Here is a 22,612-nt window from a genome sequence, read left to right as displayed (position 1 = left end):
GTTCTTTTGTGACTGCATCATAGTATCCAATCAAATTGGTCAGGCAAGACTTCCCCTTATCAAAACCATGCTGTGTCCGAGCTATAAGTGAAGTCTTGTCTAGATGATCCTGCAGTGCTTCTTTAACCAGGGCCTCCACTAATTTTCCTGGAACAGAAGTTGGATTCACAGGACTATAATTACTTGTGCCAGCCTTTGATCCTCTTTTGTGAATTGGGGTCACATTTGCACATCTCCAGTCCATGGGTACCTCCCCTGAGTCCAAGGAAGCTCTCATAATTATGGCTAAGGGTTTACTTACTTCCTTTGCTGCCTCCATTAATATAAATGGATAGATCCCATCCACCCCAGGTGCCTTTCTTGTGTTTATCTTCAACAATTTCATCTCCACTTTACTCTCAGTTATTACAAGATTATCTAGCTTACTGCCAGAGTTGAATTGACCTCTGGCATTCCCCTCGCTGAATAACTCCTCATTTGTGAATGTCGATCAAAATATTCATCTAGTTTGTTTACTACCTGAGCAGGATCATCAACAGTTGAACCATCGATATCAAGTGGACCAATCTGATTTATCCCCTTCCTTCTAGAGTTTACATAAGTAAAGAACTCTTTGCTGTTTTTCTTTTTATTCTTGCCAAAGATTTCTCGTAATCTGCCTTGGCCTGCCTAACCTCCTTTGTAACTTGGTTACAGATCAACTTATATCTATCATAGGCTTCTGTGTCACATGTTAATTTATATGTATCCCATGCATTTTTCTTCTCTGCCATATGTTTCATTAGTTCCTCTGCCATCCATTTAGTCCTAAACCTTGAACAATATTTCTTATTTGGTATGTAAAGCCTAGTAGCTTCCAAGGTAAGTTCTTTGAATGCTCCCCATTTTGAATTTGCTGTTTGTAACATCATCAGTTGGTCCCACTGTATAGAATTTAAATACGGTCTGAGACCATCGTAGTCGCCTTTATGAAAGCAAAAACCCTTCCCTTTACCCCTGATGGTAGTTTCGTCTTTGAGTAAATCCCCCCCCTTCAACACATTGTGATCACTGTCACCTAGTGGTTCCTTTATCTGCAGCTTTTTAATGCATGAAGAATCACTACAGATAATCAGATCAAGAGTATTACTCCCTCTAGTTGCCTCCCGAACATGCAGATATAGAAAATAATCATTGAATAAATCCACAAAAGCCTTGCTAGTGTGTGAATGACCAACCCACAAATTGCAGTCAATATCTGGGAAATTAAAATCCCCCATAAAACAATCTGATTTACTGGCCAACTCTATTTCCCTGTACAGTTTCGTTTTATACTCATCAGAGTCATTAGTCCTATAGCACACGCCTACTCTCAATTTCGATCTCCCAATGCTTATGTCACACGAAACTGGCTCGCACTGCACTGTCCAGCGATGTTGACTGGCTTCACTTCCTTGGATTTTATGTGTTTCTTAACTAATAGCATAACCCCCTCCTCCTTTCCTATCCTGTCGATCCTTTCAATACACACTTTACTCGCCAAATTCCAGTTCTGCATTCCTTATATCTGTGTGACACCACCTCTGTGATATCCCAACAATATCGGTCTTTGATGTTTTGAGCAATACCTCAAATTCATCAAATTTATTTACCAAACTCCTAGCATTGGTGTGCACGCAAGTATACATGCACCTGTGCTTTTCTTAGGTACCCTAACACAACCCATGTTTTTACTTGTCCCGCAATGACTCCCAGCATTCTCTGAAATATCCTGCATTCTGTTTGCCAGGCTGCTTCTCATTTCAATAGAAGCAGTGCAAGAGTGTAGGTGTTTATGACTTTAGCTGAGTTCCCTACGTTCAGCAAGCTTCTGAGTGTCTGATGGTATTTTTCCGTCAGGCAGGCCTTAATTTCCTTGTGCTGTAACTGCTGAGCCTGCATCATCGCCACGGCTTCGAACTCTTTACCAGTCTCCACCTGGTAGTTTCGGTTGTCTAATTTTTCCTGTGCAATCCGTGGGTTTTGCATTTGTCTAGACCAAATTCCCTCCTTATATCATTGCTGAATTTTTCGGTGATCCCGAGTATTTGCTCGAGTTCCTTCTTGGTTACCGCGTATTGCTTGATGTCATCCATGTACATCAGGTAGTTGGAGTGTACAGCTTTTTACTGCCTTCTTTGAGGTTATATCCGTACTTGCTGCTGTTGAGCATGGTGGACAGCAGTTTAAGTGCTAGACAGAACCACAGTAGGCTCAGAACATCTCCCTGAGAGGTTCCTCTCCTGATGGGGATTGGCCTCGTTGTCATGTTTTTGACCTTAACGGTGCGACTCCATTTCGCCATCGTTTCTCCTAGGAGGTTTGTCAGTATTGAATTGACTTTGTACCTGTTCGACGGCTGTATTAGTCAGCTATGAGGCACGGAGTCGAAGGCCTTGCGGTAATCGATGTAGGCTGTGTACATGTTGCGGCATTTCTTGTAGGCTTGCTCTACATCCGCAGCATCTATGGTTAATTGCAACCATTAGGATACAAGCAGCTGAGCAAAGGATGCTCAGCTGCTTGTATCCTTTCTGCTATTCGGCCATTATGTTCTGGCTGTCCAAGTGGTTAGACAGATCATCATATCTTCCTGATTAAGCTGCTTATCAGGATCTTTTACATTGTTGGGAGGCAGGTGATTGTCCTGTATTTTGCCAAGGCTTTAACTGTGTTCCCTCTATTCAGCTTTTCTTTTATTATTTTTATTAATAATAATAATAATAATAATAATAAACAAACAAAGCAACTGGCTTAGTGGGTGTGATGGCCCACTTACAGCCTGATGGGCCCCATTCAAGTCCCGCCTTGTCGGAATCAAAAGTGTCTCCATTATGCTGTGAGACTGGTATAATAATAGTAATAAATTACAATATAATTAATTGATTAATAGTAATAAAAGATTAATAAATAAATATGAAAATCAAGAAAGTTGCTCCAATGGACATATCTGCCCCAAGGTCGCAGTGGTGGCTAAGGCAGATTGTGGCACCATCTGGTGCCACTCCCAAGAACTACGACTCGACATAAGCTAAAGCTATACAGGTCCACCAAAGAAAGAGCGGTAACCCACATGGCTTTCACTGATTGATCCAGCAATCAGCAAAACCTTACAACACAAAAGGCTTACAGAACACCTAAAAGACACCTGGCAGAACCGATGGAATTTATATACCAAAGGAATCATTACCAAGAAGTTCCTCCCAGATATCAGCAGGGTGTATCCACTCTCCCTGGCATGGCTATCTCCTGGACTATACACCACATTTCTACTGACTGGGCATGGCTATCTCCTGGACTAACACCACATTTTTACTGACTGGGCATGGCTATCTCCTGGACTATACACCACATTTTTACTGACTGGGCACGGCTCCTTTAGAAGAAAGCTACACGAATTTGGTCTTACAGATACCCCATTCTGTGCCTATGGACAAGAAGAATCCTGAGAGCACCTCCTTCACGAGTGCGACCTCTTCGAAGACCTGCGTGGACAGTCGTGGATAGTTGTGTATGGTTATACATGACTATCCACTCACTACTCAGGAATGAAGAGCACATCATTTTATGGCAGCAGGACAACTACAGGGCCTTCACCCACTTTGCCCAGTTGCTGTTTACAAGATGAAGAACCCTTTTACCTCCCTAAAGAAAAATGACACCACATAATAAGAGTAGGGCCCATCTTTTGGACCCAAATTTTGGACATGACATTATCAAAATAACATCTTGCGACGCATAGAAGTCCATTTGGCACTCTCTACCCCACACTAGCAAGGTATCTTTTAACCCCTTCCCCTGGCGGGGTAGATAACCTTGTTTCCCATCCCACTGCCTTTCCCATTTTCCTTCTGGTGGAGCACGTGCATGCTCCATTGCTAGCAGGGACCATCTACTCCATCAGCACCTTACTTCCTTTTCCTCCCCTCCAGCACCTTACTTCCTTTTCCTCCCCTCCAGCCTTCAGTCTCCCTACTCTTCTTTCACTTCACCCTGCATCTGCCCCACACGTCCAAATTAATTAACACCAAAATTCTTGTCCGACCTATTAGGCCTCAAATCTTGATATTTCCAGTGCATAACCCTATCTAGAGAAATTTCTAAAGTTATCGGCAGAATAGACTGCATTCATCTTTTATTTCTTAGGTCCTAGCCATTGAAATCACAGGAAAGTAGGTGGCAGGACCTACCAGAGTAGATTTCTACTAATAGTACACCTGGTCAGCCTCCCTGTGGCTGGTTGTGGTAACGTTGAGTCCCAGCAGGGGCCCGGCAGATAACAGGCTGTATGAACAATGTGCACAACACACTACATAATCACATAATCCATGCACTTTTAAAATCTCTGGCTTTGACAGGATACTGTCACTCGATACAGAGAAAATACACAGAGATGGGAGAAATTTCAGAAGCTGTTAGACCCCTTAACATACCTATACATAGATGATGTGGAGGAGGGTAGTTACAGGGCGCTAACAAAATATGCACAGGACCTCGTTGACAGAAGATGAACCCTTCCCACAATTCCAGCAACCACAACCACCTTGGCACAGTCTCAGCAACCACAAACAACATAAACCCTGGCTAACTCCCTCAATGAAACCACCAAAGTTCACCGGAATCTATCAAGTTTGACCCTGAATAACCTGACAATGTAAACGACTGCACAATGTCCATGGATGGACACTCAGTCGATTGAACGAAACTACTTAGGATGGGACCACATTCCATGAAAGATAAACACTGATTGGGCTGGACAAGACCCTGGATGTGACAACCACAGACAAGACCCACGGACATGACCTAAGGAACTGACCAAAAGCAGACATATTACTACTACATGACAATCATGGACTGAACCAAAAACCTCGATGTGATAACCACGGACTTGACCCACAGACCCGACCCAAGAATTTGACCAAATAACAAGTATATTGCCACCGAGTCTTATTGGTCACCTGTGCAGCTCCCTTGCCTGGCCCACTTTACGATCCCTCACAGGGGGGAAATTGACAGTCCTGTGCCCTCCTCACCACCCCTTTTTCACTCTGGTGGGGCATGGGCATGCCCCACAGATATCTTATTGGGGTCATAATCACTATTGACCCCATTTTTCTGTATTTCTCCCCAGCCTTCAGTCTCCCTCCCCTCTCTGTCTTTCCTAACTAGCGCATGCTCCCACGTCAAAATCTAACTTTGTCCAAGTTATTTTTCACAATTAGGCCTCTCAGACTTCACGTGCTCTCCCCATGCAATCAATCAATCAATTATTAAATAATCATTATATGTATATATAGATTTATTTATTATTTATTAATTTAATTTTTATTTAATTATTTTATTTAATTATTTTATTTATTTATTTTTTTTTTGATTATTTTTTAATTTTTTTTTTATTTATTTTATTTTTTTTAAAGGTCCTTGCCACTGAAATCTCAGGAAATTAGGTGGCAGGACCTGCCAGAGTAAATACAAACTATAAGGTACCTGGACTGCCTCCATGGGGTGAAGTGCAGGCAATGTTGGGCATCACAGAGGTCTGGCAATTAAAGCTGAGAAGAACAACGCTACATGATACCACACATTCCAAGATCCACACACTTTTAAATCTCTGGCCTTTACAGTGAACTATATCACACCACAATGTAAACTACGTGAAGATGGGGTTTTGCATAGATGATGTCACTGAGAATGTTTAATTATTCTGCATCGAGTGTTACGCAGGATAAAGTCACTCGTTGAGGCCTAAAAATCAGAGATGTTCTCCCAAAGAAGACAGTGTAGCAAGTTGCGCTATCCCTCGTATGCCTACCACAAGAAAAGGGTAAGACTATCCAGCCCACCAACCGGAAGTGCTTCTTGCCCAACTGCGCTAGTGACCCCCAGGAAGGAAGAAAACGTGAACGCATGAAGTGGAGCATCAAAATTGATACATACGTCATGCGAGCATACTGTGAAATAACCAGGCCAGAGACTGATATGACAATGTACAGGTCGCGACTACATACCAAGTGGTTCGAATGATTCCCGGATATTCAGGTCACCGAACAGCGATTAGCGAACCACAGAAGGACAATCAATACGAAGCGTCTGATACCTCCTGCAATCTTGAAAAAAATCAAGCAGGACGTGAGTGATCAGCTACAAAGGATAGAGAATATGATTAATATTCTCGACCATATTCTTTATTCAAGAGGAAGAAAAAATACAACCCACTGCAGCTGAAGTGGAAAGAGATGAGGATATCATGATATCCAGAATAGAGGACGAGTGGAAAAAGGAACCTAGCAGAATTCGAAGGAATGGACCCCACAGACCAACATGATATCGAAGCAAAGGTCCAATAGAAGCTTGTGGAGAGTCACAGACCCCCTGAATTAGCAAATAATACTACATTACCTAGACAACGACGGGGCAACACTGTGGGCCCTTCACACAACCGTGTATTGTTCTCCCATAGCAGCCACTAGGACTAATGGAAGAGAAAGGAGAGATCAGCATCAGAAGACCCGAAAACAGAAGGAACCGCCAGCTTGCGAAAGAAGACTTCAGGAGAAGATGGAAGAATTAAGAGTCAAGATAGGCCAATTGACCCAGAACCAATGGGGTAAAAGGAGTAAGAAAGAGACTGGAAAAGCGAAGAGCATCCTCAAGAGAGACAACGTCCCCAGCAAACATGAGCCAAAAAATCAGAGAATAGGAGAGTACTTGGACACACTGAAATCGAACCTCGTCGCACTCAGCAAGAGATTACGCTGATACAAAGAGAGTTCTAAGAGGAAAATAAACAACCGAATTTTCGATGAGGATCAAAGAACCTTCAACAGGAATCTCGGAGAAGACGAAAAAGAAGGAAACGGACCAACTGAAAAGAAGACAATTGAGGAAATCTCGGGCAACATATGGAGCAGGGAAGTAAGACGTAACAGCCAAGCCCCCTTGATAGAACTAGACGCAAGAAAACGAAGGACGTACAAGAAATGATATAGTGGGAGAGTCAAGAAAAATAAGTAAAATAGACGATCAAGAACACCCACAATTGGCCAACTCCAGGAATAGATAACGTCCAAGAAACTCACTTGCACACACACAAGCACCTGGCAAAGCAGTTCACCCAAATGATACGGCACCCAGAGACACTCCCGAAGTTTCTAACTCATGGAATCACATATCTGAAGCCTAAAGATGAAGATACAAGAAACCCAATGAAATACAGGTCAATGACTTTCCCCCAACAAGATCCTCACCAGATGCATAACCATGAAGCTATCATACCATTTCGAGCCCCAGAACCATAATGTCCGAACAGCGGAAAGGATGCGCGCGGCTGAGCAAAGGATGCACACACCTGAGCAAAGGATGCAAGGAGCAATTAACCATAGTTGCCATGGTTAGAGAGCGAGCCTACAAGAAACGCCACAAAATGTACACAGCCTACATCGATTACCACAAAACCTTCCACTGAGTGCCTCATAGCTGGCTAATAGAGGGGATGAACATCTGATGAACAAAGTCAATCTGATACTGATACACTTCCTAGGAAAGAGGATGGCGAAATGGACTATCACCATTAATGTAGAGATCTTCACAACCAGGCCAATCCCCATCAGGTGAGGAATCTTTCAGGGATATGCCCTGAGCTTACTGTAGTTCTGTCTAGCACTTAACCTGCTATCCACCATGCACAACAGCAGCAAGTAGGGACATAACATCAAAGAAGGAAGGAAGAACATATACACCCTCACACACCATATGTACATGGATGACATCAAGCTCTACGCGGGAACCGAGAAGAAACTGTAGCTAGTACTTCGGATCAATAAAGAATTCAACAATTCAGCAATGATAATAGGAGCAATTTGGTCTGGACAAATGCAAGACCCACGGATTTCAACAGGGAAATTAGTCAACCGAAACAACCAGCTGCAGACTGGTAAAGAGATCGAAACCATGGCAGAGGGAGAGGCCTACAAATACTTGGGGATTATACAGGCTCGGCCGTTACAACATAAGGAAATAAAGGCCTTCCTGAATGAAAAAACCATCACAGACTCAGAAGTCCGCTGAAAGGAAAGCTGAATCGAGGGAATATATTTAAAGCCGAATACACCTGTGCAGTCCCACTGCTAACATTGGACTAACCCCGACCTGGAGGATATCAAAAGAAAGACAAGGACAATAAGGACCAAGAACCGCCATCACCCGAAGTTAGCCCTGGAGAGATTGACAATTGCTCGGAAAGAAGGAGATAGGGGACAGATAAACCTCATCGAGCAACAGAAAACAGCTTGATAACCTCAAGGCTTACTTCCAGAAACGTACAGCAGCACTCCACCAGGCCATAAGGAAGATAGCCAAGCTGTATACCACACTCAATCTTAGTGAGGAATCCCCTTCCAGCCAGGAGGCAAAAACGAAGCTAGAAGGATGGCCTGAGAAGACACTCCATGGCAGACACTACAATGATGTCCATCAAGATCACATAGATAAAATTTATTCCAATGCATGGGTCACGAGGTATGAGGTATGAGGTATGAGGTATATTGAGGGTCTAGCGGCTCCTGGGATTTCTCCCATCTCCGCGAATGTTCTATGTATCGGTGACAGTACCCTGTCAAAGCCAGAGATTTAGAAGTGTGTGGGTCATGAGTAGTGTTATATGTTGTGCCCATTGTTTATCCGGCTTATTGGCCGCCAGGCCCCTAATGGGACCAGACGTTGTCCATACCTCGCCACGTGGAGGCTAGCCGGGTGTTACCATTGAGTCAATTGTACTCTGGCTGGTCCTGCCACTTACTTTCCTGGGATTTTAGTGGCTAGGACCTAAAATAAAATTGGAACGACCGCGGTTGATTTTAAATCACTTACATTAAAGCACTAATATGGGGTTGCCGAAACCCCATGGGGAAAAAATGAGGAAGTAGACGAACCTAGGACAGGATATCAAAGAGATGTGATATATGCAACAAGTTACGACCATCCTCATCATCGTCTCAACCACAGAAAGGATGACACGATGTACATGTATGGTGCCAAAGACCCTACATAACAGCCTAGCAGCAATAGGTCTCCAGCGTACATCTACAAGGAACCCCAGAAAGTTGCAATTCTGAACATCTGCATAACAGTGAAAGAGTTCTTCCAGCGACAGTAACTCCAGACATAACAACAACAACCGTCTCTACTTTGTAGCAATATCCGTCATGAGGAGGAACTCCCAATATAGCAGAAATAATATAATAATAATGATTTTATTATTATGCTACCAAATACACAAGGTGGTTGTAATGTCTGGTGTTACTGTTCGTCAAGGAATCCTTTGATGGTCCTACAGGTGTTCAGGATTGCCACTTTCTGGAGTTCCTTGTAGGTGGTCGCTGGGAGACCTATTGCTGCTAGGCTGCTATGCTGGGTCTTTGGCACCATACCGGTGGTTGACATGATGCTCAGAATGGTCGTTACTTCTTGTAAAGGTAAAATCTCCTTGACTTCATGTCTTAGGTTCGTGTACTTCCTAATTTTTTACCTCATGGGTTTTCCGTCTTGTCCACAAGGGTTATGTCCGGTCTGTTGTGCGTGATGGTCTTATCCGTTATTATGGTGCGGTCCCAGTACAGCTTGTGGGTCGGGGCTCTAGTACTGCCAGGGGTCTAACTCGTAGTATGGTACACTTTTTTTTGGTCAACTGGTATTTCCTCGCTAGATTCTGATGTATTATCCTGTTTACCTGGTTGTGTCTCTCAGTGTACTCACTCTGGGTGATCACCTCGCACACCGTGGTGATACCTTAAATCGTTTCTGAGGCTAGGTGGCATCGTCGGCATGTGTCATTTGATATTTTCGGTTCCTTTACGATGTATTTTCTATAGTTTCGGTGTTGATTACCTGCTCTTGAATGGGCAGTATGAATCTTTCAGTCTCGGGAAAGAGCATACCGGTTTTGCGTCATGCATTGGAAGCAATGTTATCGATGTGATCTTGATGGAAGTCATTGTAGTGTCTGCCGTGGAGTGTGTTCTTTGCTCATCTTCCTAGCTTCGTTTCTTGTGCCGTCTGGGCGGTAGCAGTTTCGTCGCTTAAGTTGATTAGGGTATATTACTTATCTATATTTATGCTGTGTTCCTCTCCAAGTAATCCTTCAGGTTAACTATCGCTGTTTTCTGTTGCTCTATCAGTTCTATCTGGCCCCTTCCTCCCTCTTTCTGAGCTTTTGTTAGTCTCTCCACTGCTGATTTCGGGTGGCGTTGGCGGTTTTTGGTCATATTTGTCTTTGTCTTCGTATGATATCTTCTTGCTCGGTGGTAGTCCAATCTATAACGCCAAAGGAGTTTATGAATACTAGATCTGCATAGGCGTTTATGGCTTTAACAGTGTGCCCTCCCTTCAATTTTGCTTTCAACAGGCTTCTGAGTCTCTGAAGACATGTTTCGGTCAGGCACTTCTTGATTTCCTTGTGCTCGAACTGTTGAGCCTGCATCACGCCAATGTATTTGTAAGTCTCTCCTTCTGTAATAGCTTCGATCTCTCACCAGTCAGCAGCTGGTAGTTTCGGCTGACTAATTTTCCATGGTGCAGTGCGTGGGTGTTGCATTTGTCTATACCAAATTCCACCCTGATGTCCTTGCTGAATTCTTCTGTGATCCGGAGTAGTTATTGGAGTTGCTTCTCAGTTGCCGCGTAGAGCTTGATGGCATCAATGTACATCAGGTGGGTGAGGTTCTATAGGTTCTTTCTTCTTTCTTTGAGGTTATAAGCATACTTTCTGCCGTTAAGCATGGTGGATAGCAGGTTGAGTACTAGACAGGCTCAGAGCATCTCCCTGAAAAATTTCTCTTCTGATGGGGTTTGGTCTGGTTGTGATATTCTCGACCTTAATAGTGGCACTCCATTTCGTTATTGTGCTCCTAGGAAGTTTGTCAACATCGCATTGACCTTGTAGATCTTCAGTTTCTCTATTAGCCATCTATGAGGTATGGAGTCGAAGGCCTTGCTGTAATCGATGTAGTCCGTGTATAAGTTGCAGTGCTTCTTATAGGCTTGCTCCATAACCGGCATCCATGGTTAATTGCTCATTGCATCCATTTCTCCTCCGCTTTCATCCTTTCTGCTTTTTGGCTATTATGTTCTGACTCTCTAATTGGTTTGATCTCTTTTTGGTAATGCGGCTGGTCAGGATCGTGTACATTGTTGGGGGCAGGTGATTGGCCTGTATTGCGCCGTGTTTCTTGTATCTTCGTCTTTAGGCTTCAGATATGTGACTCCTTCAGTGAGAAGCTTCAGGATTGTCTCGGGGTTCCTTATCATTCGAGTGAAATGCTCTCCTGGGTGCTTGTCTGTGCAGGTGAGCTTCTTTTATCAGTAGTTGTGGATGTTATCTATTCCTGGTGTTCGCCAGTTGTGGGTGTTCTTGATCGACTGTTTTACTTTCTTTTCTCCAATCTCCCACTCTCTCATCTCTTATATGTCCTTTGTTTTCTTCCGTTCTACTTCTATCGAGAGGGCTCTGCTGTTATATCTTACTTCACTGCTTCAGATATTTCCCCAGAACTCCTCCATCGTCTTCTTCTTGGGTTGTCCGTTTCCTGTTTTGTTTTTCTTCTTCTTCTTCTTCTTATTATTATTATTTTCTTTCTATACATTACAATAATTTTCCTTCATGTATTGCGATGCCTGATGTTTATTCAACCGATCGGAGAAGACAGATGCCGGTTAAGAGATGATACATATTATCGTCATCATTATTTGTCATCATTCCGCTGTCCCACGGGTCGAAGTATAAAATCTCACTACCATTCCCTCTCTGTGTACTTGTCTCCGTCGTTGATTTCACTATTGTCTCTTCCTCTCTTAATGATCTCTGTCTTTTTCATGTCTTGCCATCTCATTCTTCGTTTCTCCCTTGGTCTTTTTTGTAAATCAAACATTCTTCTTGGCAAACTCTTCTCGCCCATTCTCTTGATATATCTAAACGATTTCAAATTGGACCTCTCAATCCTATTCTGGAGGTTTTCAACCTGAATTGTCTTCCTAATCATATCATTCCTGATTTTCTGTCGTCGTCTTTGTGGCTATTCTTCTCACAAATCTCATTTCTGTCCCCTGTACTCTACCTTCATCGTTTTTCCTCATAGTCACTTTCAGATGCATGCATCAGAATTGGTACTAGTTGGCCTGATACATGTATATAGCCTTCTTAAACTTCAGTGGTATGTTCCTGTTCCTGATGTGATCTCTTGTCTGCCTATAGAATTTCTCGCCCACTTGTATCCTTCTACTTCTTTCTTTCTTTGTCTAGCACTCCAGTCTTTGTAATGGTGCTTCCTAGATACTGGAAGTTGTTAACCCTTTTAGCTCTTTCCCTTCCATTGTATTGTATCCGTCAAGCTCGCCACTATTCTTTAGAACCATTACTTGACTCTTCTCCTGACTGAAAACCAGTCCAAATTCATTGGCCATACTAGCCCATACATAAACTTGCCGTTGCACTTGTTTCCTGCTCTCTCCCCATACGTAGAGGTCATTTGCGAGGAGCATGATTTTCATCTGGTCCTTTTCAAGTTGTTCCACAGTTCTACATTGCACATCATTCATGACAGCTTTGAATAGTAGTGATGACAGGACATACCCTTGCCTCAAACGTGATGTTATTTCGAAGCTCTCCGTCAACCCCATCACTGTTTTTACTTTATACTTTTCTTACTGTAGTGGTGCACATCTTCTCAATTCTCTCCACAAGATGTTCATCTTTCCGCAAGTTTCTCAAAACCTCCCACACTTTCTCTCTCTTTACGGGATCAAACGCTTTTTTATATCCAAAAATGCCATCCATAATGCTTCATTGTGTTCATGACACTTTTCCATCAGTTGCCTGATGCAGAAAATTAGATCCATCCTCGATCTGGGAGGCCTAAAGCCATCCTCCCATTCTATTTTCAATCGTTCCTCTTATCTTCCACTCTAACACTCTCTCATACAGCTTACTCACATGTGATGTCAGTGTGATGCCTCTATAATTGAAATACTTTTTCCTGTTCCCCCTTCTTGAACAACGGGACGATCAAACCTTCTTCCAAGTTCTTCGGCACCTGTCTCTCTTCTCAGATCTTACTGAACAGTCTGTATGTCCACGCTATCCCTGCCTCACCTGTAGCCTTCAGCATCTCTCCATACATCTCATCCATACCAGCAGACATACTTACCTGTCTTGATGTATTTCCATGCCTGCACTACATCATTCCACATCAAGTCTGTCAGCTCTCTCTCCATATCTTCTCTTCCATCCCTTCTTCTATTTTCTTCTATCAACTTACCTTTTTCCCTTTTTCTGGCTGTCCTGCAGGTTCAACGGATTTTAAAAATACTTCTCCCACGTTTCCCTTATCTCTTCATCCTTGATTATTAGGTTCTTATTCTCATCTATCAAGTATTTGCTCTGTTAACCATCTCTTCTATTCCTCACCATATCATACAGTGTCTTTTTATTACCGTCGATATCTTGTCGTAGAGGTTCGCTCCATTCTTCCAACCACAATCTTCTCTCCTCGTTAACTATCCTCTTAGCCTTGCTCTTCACTGTTTCATATCGCTCTCATTTGATATCTCTCTCATCATTTCTGTTCTGAAAGTAGGTCCTGAATGCATTATTCTTGATTTTCACAGCCTCTATTGAACTATCATCCACCATGGGGTTTCTTTCTATCTCCTGCTATTTTTTGTCCTTCCATAAACCTGCTCTGTCAGTCTTACTATACAGTCCTTGAATGTTTTTCATTCTGATTCCATGCTGTTCACCACTGTCTTAAGAACAATCTTCCTGAACTCTTCCCTGAACATCGCCCGTTTTTCCTCTTCTTTCAACTTTCACACCCTTAGTTTTCTCTCTCTTGTTATTTTGATCCTCTTCAATTTAATGAATCTTAAAACTCCAACAACTAACCTGTAATCACTGTCCAAGGAGACACCAGGAATGACCTTGACGTCCACTAGTCTTCTGTGTCGCTCTTTATCCACGAGTATATAGTCAAGGAGGGATTTCTGTTGACCGTCCCAACCGTATCTTGTCACTTTGTGACTCTTTCTCTTCTTGAACCAGGTGTTGCCCATGCCCAAGTTGTTCCGTAAACAAATACAAAATACGTAACAGAAGCTTGTTTTCCTGTGGATAAACAAGCTTCTGTTTAAGCATGGTCACGCTCTTTGTTTATATATCATGACCACGCGGTACCATTCTTGATTTCCATATGTAACGTATTTATTTAAATAAACTAAATGCAACAAAGCATAATATTTTAAGAGTTTAAGATTCTATATCTATATAATATAGGTGAAGATACACCATAGACAACCCTTAAAGGAAAACTACGATCGTAGCGTGAAAGGCACCTACCGATGAAAAAGCAACTAGCTTTGAAAGTGTTCGTCTGGATAGTGGCGCCCACCGAGAATAAGTAACCATAGTCTTATCTATTAGTAAAGCGTTATTTATTCGAAGTATTGCAATAACTGGTAACGCGTTGTGAAGGATGAGCACAATATGAAATACAGATGAATTGATGCCTTCCTCACAGCAATCGTAGTTTTTCTTTAAGAGTTTTCTGTGGTGTATCTACACCAAGGTGGCAGGATGAGATCAGTGAGCTTTTGAGAGTGACATTTTGCCATGCTGCTCGTATAGCACATGATCGAAGCAGTTGGAGGAATTTCTGGGTGGCCGCAACAGCTCCCCAGGGAACTATGTAACTGGAAGAAGAAGAAGAAGCTGAGGCAGAGAAACACAGTGTCAAAAGTTTCCGTAAGTATTTTATTTTATCAAAAGAAGCGAATGCAGCGAGCAGGGGGCGAGCCCCCTTGTTATTATTATTATTAAGGTTACCCATAATTGTGTCTGTAACTTACATGTGTTCTCTCGTCGATTTGCCTGTTTTGCTGGATGAAAAATAACCCAGTTTTTGGGAAAAAAAAAAACATTGCTGTCTATGTCTGGGCCAGACTAGCTCGTCCACGAAGTGAAAAAAGCCCAGTAAAGTTCCTCGCGTCGTCGACGAGATTCGAACCCGGCCTTTTCCACCCGATGTGGGGAGGATGGTGGACATCGAAACAATGATGATTTGCCAGCCCGAATACTGGAGTTGTGGCTATTCCATTGAACAAGCCAAACGGGTGAATGAATGAATGATGTGGTTGCCACCCTGTGTTTTTATAGGCGGAATAATTTTGCATAATGTGCGGGTTTGTAAGATGGTGGATCGATTTCTATTGGATACTGGAATTTGTATGCCAGGAGCCTATTATATCAAATACACTGAAATTACAGAATTCATGGGATACCTGGTTCCTGGTCAACGTGACGCATCACCCCTCGCGCTAGTGAACGAACCCACCTCCCGGCCAGTACACTGCATTCATGTATATGGTAATTCGATGTCAGTATGGATAATCGTCGTGAGTTCACCTTTGAAAGAGGGATGACAGTGATGCCTGATGCATGGTCACTCTATTGCGGAGGTGGTACAGAAAGTGCACTATCTACGTTCGACAGTATCAAGAGTATGTCGGGAATACGCCACTTCTAGAACAACATCTCATCGTCGGTGGAGAAAGGTACTGGATAAACATGGCCGTCGACCTTTGTCTCGCATTGTTTCAGCCAACCAAAGAGTGACAGTGGCACAAATCACCGCCCAATTCAATGAGGGAGGTGCCAGAAACGTCTCCATCAAGACCACCAGACGATCATTAGCCGCAATCCGTTATGGGAGCGGCCGACCCACCAGAGTTCCATTGGTAATACACGAGACTGCACTCTACACCCCAACTGGGCAAAGAACATCGGCATCTGGTTCTTGGATGCTTGGAGATGGGTATACTGGTCCAATGTGTCCCGTTTCCAGTCAATTCGATCGGATGGGTGGGTGCGTATCTGGCGGAAACCACACGAAGCTATACACCCGTCATATCAACAAGGAACTGTTCAGGCAGGTGGACGGTCAGTAATGGAGTTGGTCGAGTTCAACTGGCACACGTTGGGAGTTCTGGTACGTCTAGGCATCTCTGAATGGTAGATGCTGCGTGTCCTTCCTTGCAGACTATCTGCATCCGTTCATGGGCATCGTGCAACCACAGGGTAATGGGCTCTTCTAGCTTGTTATTTGGTTTTTAGGAGCATTAAGAACTAAGACCATATTGCTCCGAGGATATGCGGTGGTTATTCCCTGACACATCCTCCGTATTTGGTGGTCACAGGCTCGAACTCCGGTCTAATCAAGAAGCGTGTACTGCTCCTGCCCACCTGGCTACTGAGGCGCCAGCTCTTCTATCAGGTCCATGCACCGTTCCACAGAGCCATGGTGACTAGGACCTGGCTCGGAGAGCAATTTGCAGATTTAACCACCATGGAACGGCTTCCCCGTTCAGCGGACACGAACCCTGTGGAGCATCTTTGGGGTGCTGTGGAAAGGTCCGTACGAACTTTGGTTCCTCCACTCAGGAAAGCGACGGAATTAAAGAGAGCGGCGCGGCAAGAATGGATGAAAATATCTGTGGAACGATTTCCTGAACTAGTGGACTCAATGCCTCATTGTGTGACTGCCCTTATACGTGCGATAAGTTACTCATTATTAGGTAGGTATCCAATGATTTCTGTCCATTAAGTCGCCTTCAGTGACGCTGTTCACAATAAAATATTCATGAAAAACATCGTGTTCTGTTAATTTTGTCGAACAGTGCAGTCTATTTTTGTGTATCCCATTCCTGTTAAAACAGTCTGCGCGTGTAGCACCGTGGTATCGTCACCGTCCTCCCCTACACCGGGTGGGAAAGGCTTGGGTTCGAATCCCGTCGATGACGCGAGGAACTTTAATGGGCTTTTTCACTCCGTGGCTGAGTTAGTTGGTCTCAGGCGTAGATAGCAAGGTTTTCTCCTCAGTAACTGGGGTTTTTTCGTCCAGCAAAACAGGCAAATCAACCATAGAACATACGCAATTTACAGACACAAATACGGGTTAATGTATTTAATTACGGGCAACCCTAAAATAATAATAATAATAATTATTATTATTATAAATTCCTGTTAAAACAGTCTGTCTCCACGTGTAGCACACTTTAATCGTCACCGTCCTTCCCACACCGGGTGGAGAAGGCGCAGGTTCGAATTCCGTCGATGAAACGAGGAACTTTAATGGGCCTTTTTCACGGTTAGTCAGTCTGAGGCGTAGATGAGAAGATTTTCCCCTAGAAACTGGGTTTTTTTCGTCCAGCAAAATATGCCAAAGAACACAAGCAATTGACAGACACAAATACCAAGTTATGTAATCAATTACAGGTAACCCTAATATAATAATAATTTTTGTTAAACAGTCTCTCTTATTAAGAAGCAGTGATCACGCTGGGAAAATCCTACCCAATTTTTCGTTAATTTAGCAATGATGAAAACAAGTATAAAAAACGTTTCTTACTGATGATATTTAATAATATGTTTACAGCGGGTACTTGCTTTTGACGTTCATAGTTCTTTACTTATTTGTGTATTGTAGAGTAGAGGGACGTTTATAAAACACCGTTTTTCGTAGTGTGCTTTCTACCGATAGCACACTACGAAAAATGGTGTTTTATAAACGTTTGTTGTCGTTGTTTTTAAATTTGTGGCGCAAAAGCTGCTTCGGCTATATTGCTATAAACGTTTACTAAAAGCTGTATATATATTTATATATATATATATAAAAAAAAATATATATATATATATATATATTTTTGTCAATTAATGTTTATTTTTAACTCCTAAGTAAAGTGTAATATCTATTTTCTAATTACAATTCTTTAAATTGAAGTATGCCCACGGGCTTTTGTTGCACCAACAAAAACAAAAAAGTGTTTCACTCCAGATGAGCTTTAAATTATTGTAAAATGTCTGTCATAACTTATTCCAGTAATTAACAACTCACTGGCTGAAACGATTAACGCGAGGAACTCACCTTTTGAATTTAATCGTCATTTCAAATAACGCGACAGCTGATTCCGTCATGCCGAGATATTATTAGGAGATAATCATATAAGCTGAGTAAGTCAGTCTCACTGAAGGTTCGCCCCATCCGGAAACTCGGGTTTGCTGTCCGGCGAAACAGGCAAGTCTACCAGAAACATACGCTAAATATGGATATAATACACATAGGATGTTTTATTTGAGGGACTTAATCGGAGTAGTCAGAGATTTTAGCCGTTTAAAAAATTTACACTTTTCCCAATTTCAAAACTCAAGCTATCCACCGGCGATTTCTCCGTTGAATTTTACTTGTCAAAAGCAATAAAGGTGGCGTGTTTTTAACACCAACGATCACGTGGGTAATTTTCAACACTGCGGAGCTGGTATATCGTTATTGTACTTATTGCAATCGGTGTCGTGTTATCAGTTTATACTGTGCGGTGTTAAATTCTCTGAACTAAATATATAATTAGAAATAGAAATATGTGAGCAGTGTGGTATTACATGCGCAAGCAGTTGGCATCATTGGCTCTTCTTGAATACCAATAAAAGTACCTCCGTATATAGTGGAATACTTGTATTTTCATAGCCAAGTTTTTATATTACACTTTTATGTTAAACAATATACAAGTTTTCATTTAATAATATAATTGTTAAATGATAATATAATTTAATAATATAATTGTTAAATGATATCTGCTGTGCAGTATGGGTGATGATTCAAATTTCTCACCAACGATTTTCTCTGGAACATCAGAGGTTTGTGAAGGGGACTCTCTCAGTTCTTTTCCGTCTGAATCCATAACTCTTGCTGGGACGACTGTTCCTGATACTCAGTATGATGAACTATCCTTTGATATGATTAGTAGGCACAAACTGAGCCTTACGCCTAAGACTACTGCTAGTAGCCACGATAGACCAAGTCCGAGAGCATCAGGAGCAGTTCCATGTTTTGAAGAAGATACACGAAGTTCCTGGAGTGTTGACAGTTCTAAAAATATAAGTTTCAAAGAAGCAGTTATTGATGATGATTCTCAAAACAGTTTTAGCAGTCAAAAGAGCTCCTTGAAGAGACGATATTCTGATGACGAAGTAACCTCTGGTTATGGTGGCAGTGTTTTTCCAGCAGAAAATCTCTTCGAGTATCAGTGGCCTCCTGATAAAGGTGAGTTTTATATACTTCAAGAGCAAATCAGTGATTATTTAGGGATAAAATCCTTTAAACGGAAGTATCCAGATTTAATGAGAAGGTCTGTAGATATGGATGAGAAACAGTTCCTCAGAGACCGAGGAGTTGTATCTGAGACACAGTGCGATCTTGGGCTGACAGCTTTACGTTCCGACGATGTAATGGAATTAATGAGTAAGGACTACCCCGAGAAATATCATGAATATGTGCGTGTTTTACAAGAAAAGGAAAGACAGAGTATAAACGATAAGCACAGAGAATATACAACACCCAGTGTTGATAAAAGTAAAATGGCAGATTTCATTAAAAGAGCTGTGCAGTCAGCAGCAGAGTATAATGCACACATTAACCATGAGAGAAGGGAGGAAAGAAGAGCATGTTTTGATTTACAGACATTCACAATTCATTATCCAATGGGAAAATCCAAGGTTGATAAAGGTAATCGTAAAATGGGCCATTACCCAGTTGCCCTTCTTCCAGGTCAATATCAAGATTATTATCGCACATATACAGCTCAGGAATTAAAGTATTTGCCACTAAATACAGTTTTATACGGACCTCCTCAGGAACTTGGAACAGTATTTGTTCAGCCAGGTTCAGATGGCAGCCATTCAGATTCTGAGGAAAGTTCAGCTTCGGATGGTTCTTGTTGTAGTTCCAGTCAGTGTACCCATGATGGTAGTGGAGAGAGCAGTTCTAGTTCAGAAAACAGTCCTAAAGGAAACCAAGAGACAGTAGTTAATGATAAAACTCCATTACGCTCCAATAATGTATGTAGGCCAAAGTATAAACCAAGTGCCCTCTGTAAAGTGTGTAAAGGGACTGATGATAGAAACAAGGAAGGTAAACTGGAAGAGCAGGTTCATTGCTCAGAATGTGGAAGCAGTGGTCATCCATCATGCTTAGAGATAACAGCAGAAATGGTTGAAGTTGTAAAAACTTATCCTTGGCAGTGTATGGATTGTAAGACATGTATGCATTGTATGGATCCATATGATGAAGATAAAATGATGTTTTGTGATCAGTGCGATCGTGGTTACCATACATTTTGTGTTGGATTAAAAAATCTTCCTAGTGGGCGGTGGATTTGTCAGCGGTGTGCAATTTGTGCTTTGTGTGGTAGTTCTACGCCAGGCCCTGAAGGGACCCGTGCCCAGTGGCAACATGAGTATGCCAAAGTTACAAGGCCTGATGGTGAAACTGTACGTCGCCACCAGGTGTTATGCTTAGGTTGCTTTAAGCAAAGGAAACGGTAGTTTAGGAATGTAAAAATAACTTAAAAAATATGGCTATAAATATATTATTTTGTTTGAAATTTTCTTTAGAATTTGTATACCAAAGTGAAAGAAATAAGTGAATCTTTTTTGTTTAGGTTTCAGATAATTATGATTATTGGGCATTAGAAATTTCATAAAATGTTAATTTTTTAAAAACTATATTAAAATGTATTAATATAATTTTTATTTTTAAAACTGAAATATATCAGTTTATTTTTAATAATGTGAGAGACCAAACAAGTTACTTTTCAATATTAATATTTAATTCATTTGTTTTAATTTTCTGTGTTAAATGAAGATGCTTATGTGAGGAGTCATCTTAATAACAAAATTGGTTAAAGGAGTTCTAAGCATGTAGTGTGCTACAGTGCGAGAGCTGGACAATTTTAATACTTGGAATGCCAGTATTTGACAACTAAAACAAGATTAAATATATTTTATGTCAAAAGTTTATCCAACACATGCAAACATACATTCTGGCCACATCAAACTCTAATATCATGTGTCAAAAATAAGCTTATGTGCTTGAGAAAGAAAATATTTCTGTATTGTAGGCACCAAAGTTAACCATCAGATTTAGTAAAGAGTAGAACTTGGATATTGGATGATAGCTACCTTCTTATGGTTTACTTATTGGCCATTTTATATATTTATTTTTGTTCCATATTAGTATTTTTATTCTATTAGTTTAGTGTATAGCAATAGGGATGACAAAAACATTTCAGTGTGACTAGATATGATATAATAACCTGCTGGTGAAATTAGATTAACAGTTACAGACGACTACTGGATATTCATGCCATTTCACATATAGTAAATAAAAAATCCATAGTGATATAAAATAAAAAAATAAAAAAAACTTATTGTAAATAGATGCCAGGGCTATCTTTTGGTTTCATAGGCTCCAAGTATTCTTCATTCTTAGGAATCTCTATACATATATGAAGCAAATTAAAATGCCTTTGGAAAAAATCAAATTTTTTGCTTTTAATGAAATTCAAGTGTTTATATAAATTTAGTTTTGAAGTTATTTCCACAACACTTATTCCAGCACTAAGTTAATCATGATATGAACTTTGATGACATTGTTATTGATTTTGCTAACAGAAAAAAACTAAACAAAAAATTTATCTTGAGAAAGCTGTTTTTAAAAATTACGTTGCAGGTTTTTATTGGTGGAATAAAATCATTGAATTCTTTTTTTTTGGGGGGGGGGGGGGCCTTATTTTTTAATAGGCCTTAAGGCACAATGTTTAAAGTGCCTAATGGGAAAGATGGCCTTGGTAGACACTGTGTGATCAAAAGAGAAGGAAATTTTATATATATTTTTCCTTTCCTTAATTCACACAGTGCAGTATCTAATAATGTTAATTGTCTATCTGCATTATGCTATTCCTTTTAATTTACGTATTAAAGAAAACGTGTCCTCTTGATGAAGGTTATAGCTATGTAATACATTGTATAATTGCTTACCTATGACATTTATTTGATTTGTTGCAATCTGTTAACATTACATAAAACTATGTGTACTGTTAAAATAGATTATTATTAAGTTTTCTGTAGTAAAATTTAATCGTAGCATTATTAAAAGTTTGGAATTCGCATTTATTTCTATTCACATGTAATCTGCACAGTAAATATCGATATTAATGAAATGTACAAGCTAATTCTAAATCATAATATGCAGGAAATATATTGTGCAATAAAGAATAGGTGGAATAGGACCAGGGTATATATATCTGCCAGGGGGACAAAGGTTGATGACATTGTAGAGCAGATATCTTTTAAGGGCACAAAAGGTGATATTGTTGTACATGTATTGGTACTAATGACATAGCGCCTCCGTAGCCAGGTGGGCAGGAGCAGCAGTGCATAGCACATGCTCCTTGATTAGACCGGGGTTCGAGCCTGTGACTACCAAATTCGGAGGGTGCGGAAAGGTCATGGAATGACCACCGCATATCCCCAGAGCAATATGGACTTAGTTTCTAACGCTCCTAAAAACCAAATAAACAAACTAATGACATTAACAGTAGGAGACCTGCAGACTTGTTTAACCAGTACAAGATAATGCGAAAAAAAAGTGCGAATTAGGGTTAAATCTGAAAGTGTTTGCAATTCTACCCACACATGATAGGATGGTGTATATGA

The 22,612-nt window shown here is 41.2% G+C and overlaps 1 protein-coding gene across 1 annotated transcript; it reads left to right on the top strand.

Moving 5' to 3' along the window:
- The first annotated feature begins 18,659 nt into the window (after positions 1-18,659).
- On the top strand, positions 18,660-20,573 carry LOC150083204 (PHD finger protein 10-like). The gene has a single exon (XM_090377095.1). The coding sequence runs from the start codon at positions 18,704-18,706 to the stop codon at positions 20,438-20,440; it is 1,737 nt and encodes a 578-aa protein (XP_090233221.1). The 5' UTR covers positions 18,660-18,703; the 3' UTR covers positions 20,441-20,573.
- Positions 20,574-22,612: the final 2,039 nt, after the last annotated feature.

This window comes from Mastigoproctus giganteus, chromosome 7 (genome assembly GCF_048544385.1).
Source record: "Mastigoproctus giganteus isolate SK-2022 chromosome 7, ASM4854438v1, whole genome shotgun sequence".
In the NCBI taxonomy this organism is placed as follows: domain Eukaryota; kingdom Metazoa; phylum Arthropoda; class Arachnida; order Uropygi; family Thelyphonidae; genus Mastigoproctus; species Mastigoproctus giganteus.
Note: the sequence above shows the minus strand (reverse complement) of the source record. Positions and strands in the feature narration are given on the sequence as shown.

Excerpts from the sequence above, each read along its gene's own strand:
- LOC150083204 (XM_090377095.1), top strand. The coding sequence starts at position 18,704 with ATGGGTGATGATTCAAATTTCTCACCAACGATTTTCTCTGGAACATCA.